The sequence below is a fragment of the Buceros rhinoceros genome, unplaced genomic scaffold (genome assembly GCF_000710305.1).
Source record: "Buceros rhinoceros silvestris isolate BGI_N320 unplaced genomic scaffold, ASM71030v1 scaffold39355, whole genome shotgun sequence".
Lineage (NCBI taxonomy): Eukaryota > Metazoa > Chordata > Aves > Bucerotiformes > Bucerotidae > Buceros > Buceros rhinoceros.
The window spans coordinates 4,474-6,627 of record NW_010415297.1 but is presented as its reverse complement, the minus strand read 5'-3'; the positions used below and the strand labels follow the sequence as shown (position 1 = coordinate 6,627).

The 2,154-nt window shown below is 56.6% G+C and overlaps 1 protein-coding gene across 1 annotated transcript in view; it reads right to left on the bottom strand.

Annotated features, from left to right (window-relative positions):
• Positions 1–2,154, bottom strand: part of OAZ2 (ornithine decarboxylase antizyme 2) — a gene marked incomplete at its 5' end in the record, with an annotated part of 4,356 nt that overhangs the window by 730 nt on the left and 1,472 nt on the right. Inside the window, one exon of the mRNA XM_010137377.1 lies at positions 1,365–1,450. Coding sequence (XP_010135679.1) covers positions 1,365–1,450 — 86 coding nt within the window. The remainder of the gene's footprint in view (positions 1–1,364; positions 1,451–2,154) is intronic.

The window sequence follows — 2,154 nt, the reverse complement described above, 5'->3', positions numbered from 1 at the left end:
ACGGGCCCGGTGGGTCCCGACCCGTGGCCAGCCGCACAGACCCGCTGTGCCAGCATGGCCACCCACCCCACAGCACGTCCGTTTTTATTCTGCACTCCCGTGGGTCCCAGAAGCAAACAGCAACCTGCACACTCGGGGTCCAGGCAGACATTTGCGGTTGCCCCAAGGAGCTCCCGGAGCCTGGCACGAGCTCCAGGCAGCTCAGCACCGCTCGGCGCCATCCCCCTGGAAAGCCACCATGGGTTACACACCGCAGGTCCGAGCGGGGCCAGCCCAGGAGCCCCCTACACCTTGTCACGGCCGGACAAGGTTGTGTCACGCAGCAACTGGGCACATGCTGGCTCATTCCCACAGCGGTGGCTTCCCCATGACCCATGGCAGTCACCCTGGTGCAGTGTCTGAGCTCCTCAGCACCCTCTACGAGCAGCTGAGGCCACTGCACGGTCCCGCCGAGTTGCTCCTAGAGATTTCCAGAATTCCACCTGCACAGACAAGGACCCAGGACCTGGAGCGCTGCAGAACTTGTACAAATGAGCCAGGTCCAAAATCCCACTTTTAAAATCAAAACCTGGCGTCGGGTGTCTCCTGTCACCAGCCAATGTGGAGGTCACCTCCGCAACCCACGGTAGTGGTGACATCATCGCAAAAACTTAACCTGAGCATTCTTCCTTGGCGTCGTGACGCAGAACGACACCTTCCTGGGCTCAGCATGGAATAAAATCAGGATGAAAGTTTGAATTCCTCCTGCTTGGCCACCAGCCCGCATCCAGTGAGAACTGACGTGGCACGTCCATAGCTTGGTACCACCAGTCCCCTCAGACCTCCGTGCCGTAATCGCTCACCCAGTGCATCTATCTTTAGATCCTAACGCAGGCCCCGTAAGCTGTGAGCATTTATAGCCAGGGATTACCTGTAAGTCCAGGAAGGGCTAAAGCACGGGGAGATCTTTAAAAAGCAGATGAGCATCAGGGCAAGGAGCTCTAAGTGTTTGTTTCCTACTAATAACCCCTCCCTCGTTCGTCCTTCCAAATCCCAGGAGCCTGGTGCTAAACACAGACCTTCGCTCCTCACCAAAGGAGAAACGTTAACCTGTTTCTGGGCAGGCAAAACCCTCCAAGCGCCCCAGGAGAAGCTCTCTGCACGAGACCACCCGCAGTGGCGTCACAGCAGGGCCACAAAGGCTGTCTGCAGGAGAAGGCCACACAGTCCCTCTCCATCTCAAGAAAGGGCTTACTTCCTCTGCGAGAAGGAAACGGAGGCCGGGAGCACGGCGGTGGAAGGGTGTCTGCAGCAGGAAGTGGCCCGTGAGCCCTGCCCCAGGCTGACCAGAGGTGTGCAGACCCGACAGCGAGGCGAGCTCTCACCTCTGTCCTCTCTGCTTTTTCTGAAGCAAATAAAGACGTAGTTCACTTTCATTTTTTCTTCAGCAAACTCCAGCAGCGCTGATAACCTGCCGAGGAGGAGGAGGAGAAAGACAAAGGAACATCAGCTATCGGAAGTCCCGTCCTGAGGAAGCCTCTAAGCATCACCGACTGCTCACAGGGACTGTTCACAGCCGCCTTCCCGCGAACAATGGGCACCGAAACAATGGGCTTCCTGCCTCATCCAGCCCCGCAGAGCCCAGAGCCCCGTCCCTGACCAGTTGCTGCCCTCGGCACCCGCGTGCACAAACACCCACCCCACCGGCCAGAGGCCTTCGCGCGCGGGAGGCTTCAACCAGCGTCGAGACAGATCAGCCAGCGAGGCTGGAGTGCAGCGAGGGAGAGGAGATTTGCGAGGGGTTTGTTAATATGGTAATGAACTATTTTAATTACAGCCTCTACTAGGGTGTTTTACCCAGCTAAAAATATCTTGACAGGATTGAGCTTTAACTCACGATGACAGGGGCATATAAATACCCTCCCAGAAGGACCCACTGCCAAGAGAGCAGGCACTTGGACTGCTAGAAGATTTACAGGCCGGCTGGAGGAATTACATAAATGTTTATCTGGACTCAAAGTCAAATGAGACAAGTGTGAGAGAGCGAGAACTGGCACTTCCTGGAGGTGCCTGGTCAGATTCTGCTCTTAATCACAATCAATTTGGGCTGGAAGAGCCCTCTCAGCTCCTCGAGTCCCCCTGTTCCCAAGCACTGCCAGGTCCCCACTGACCCCT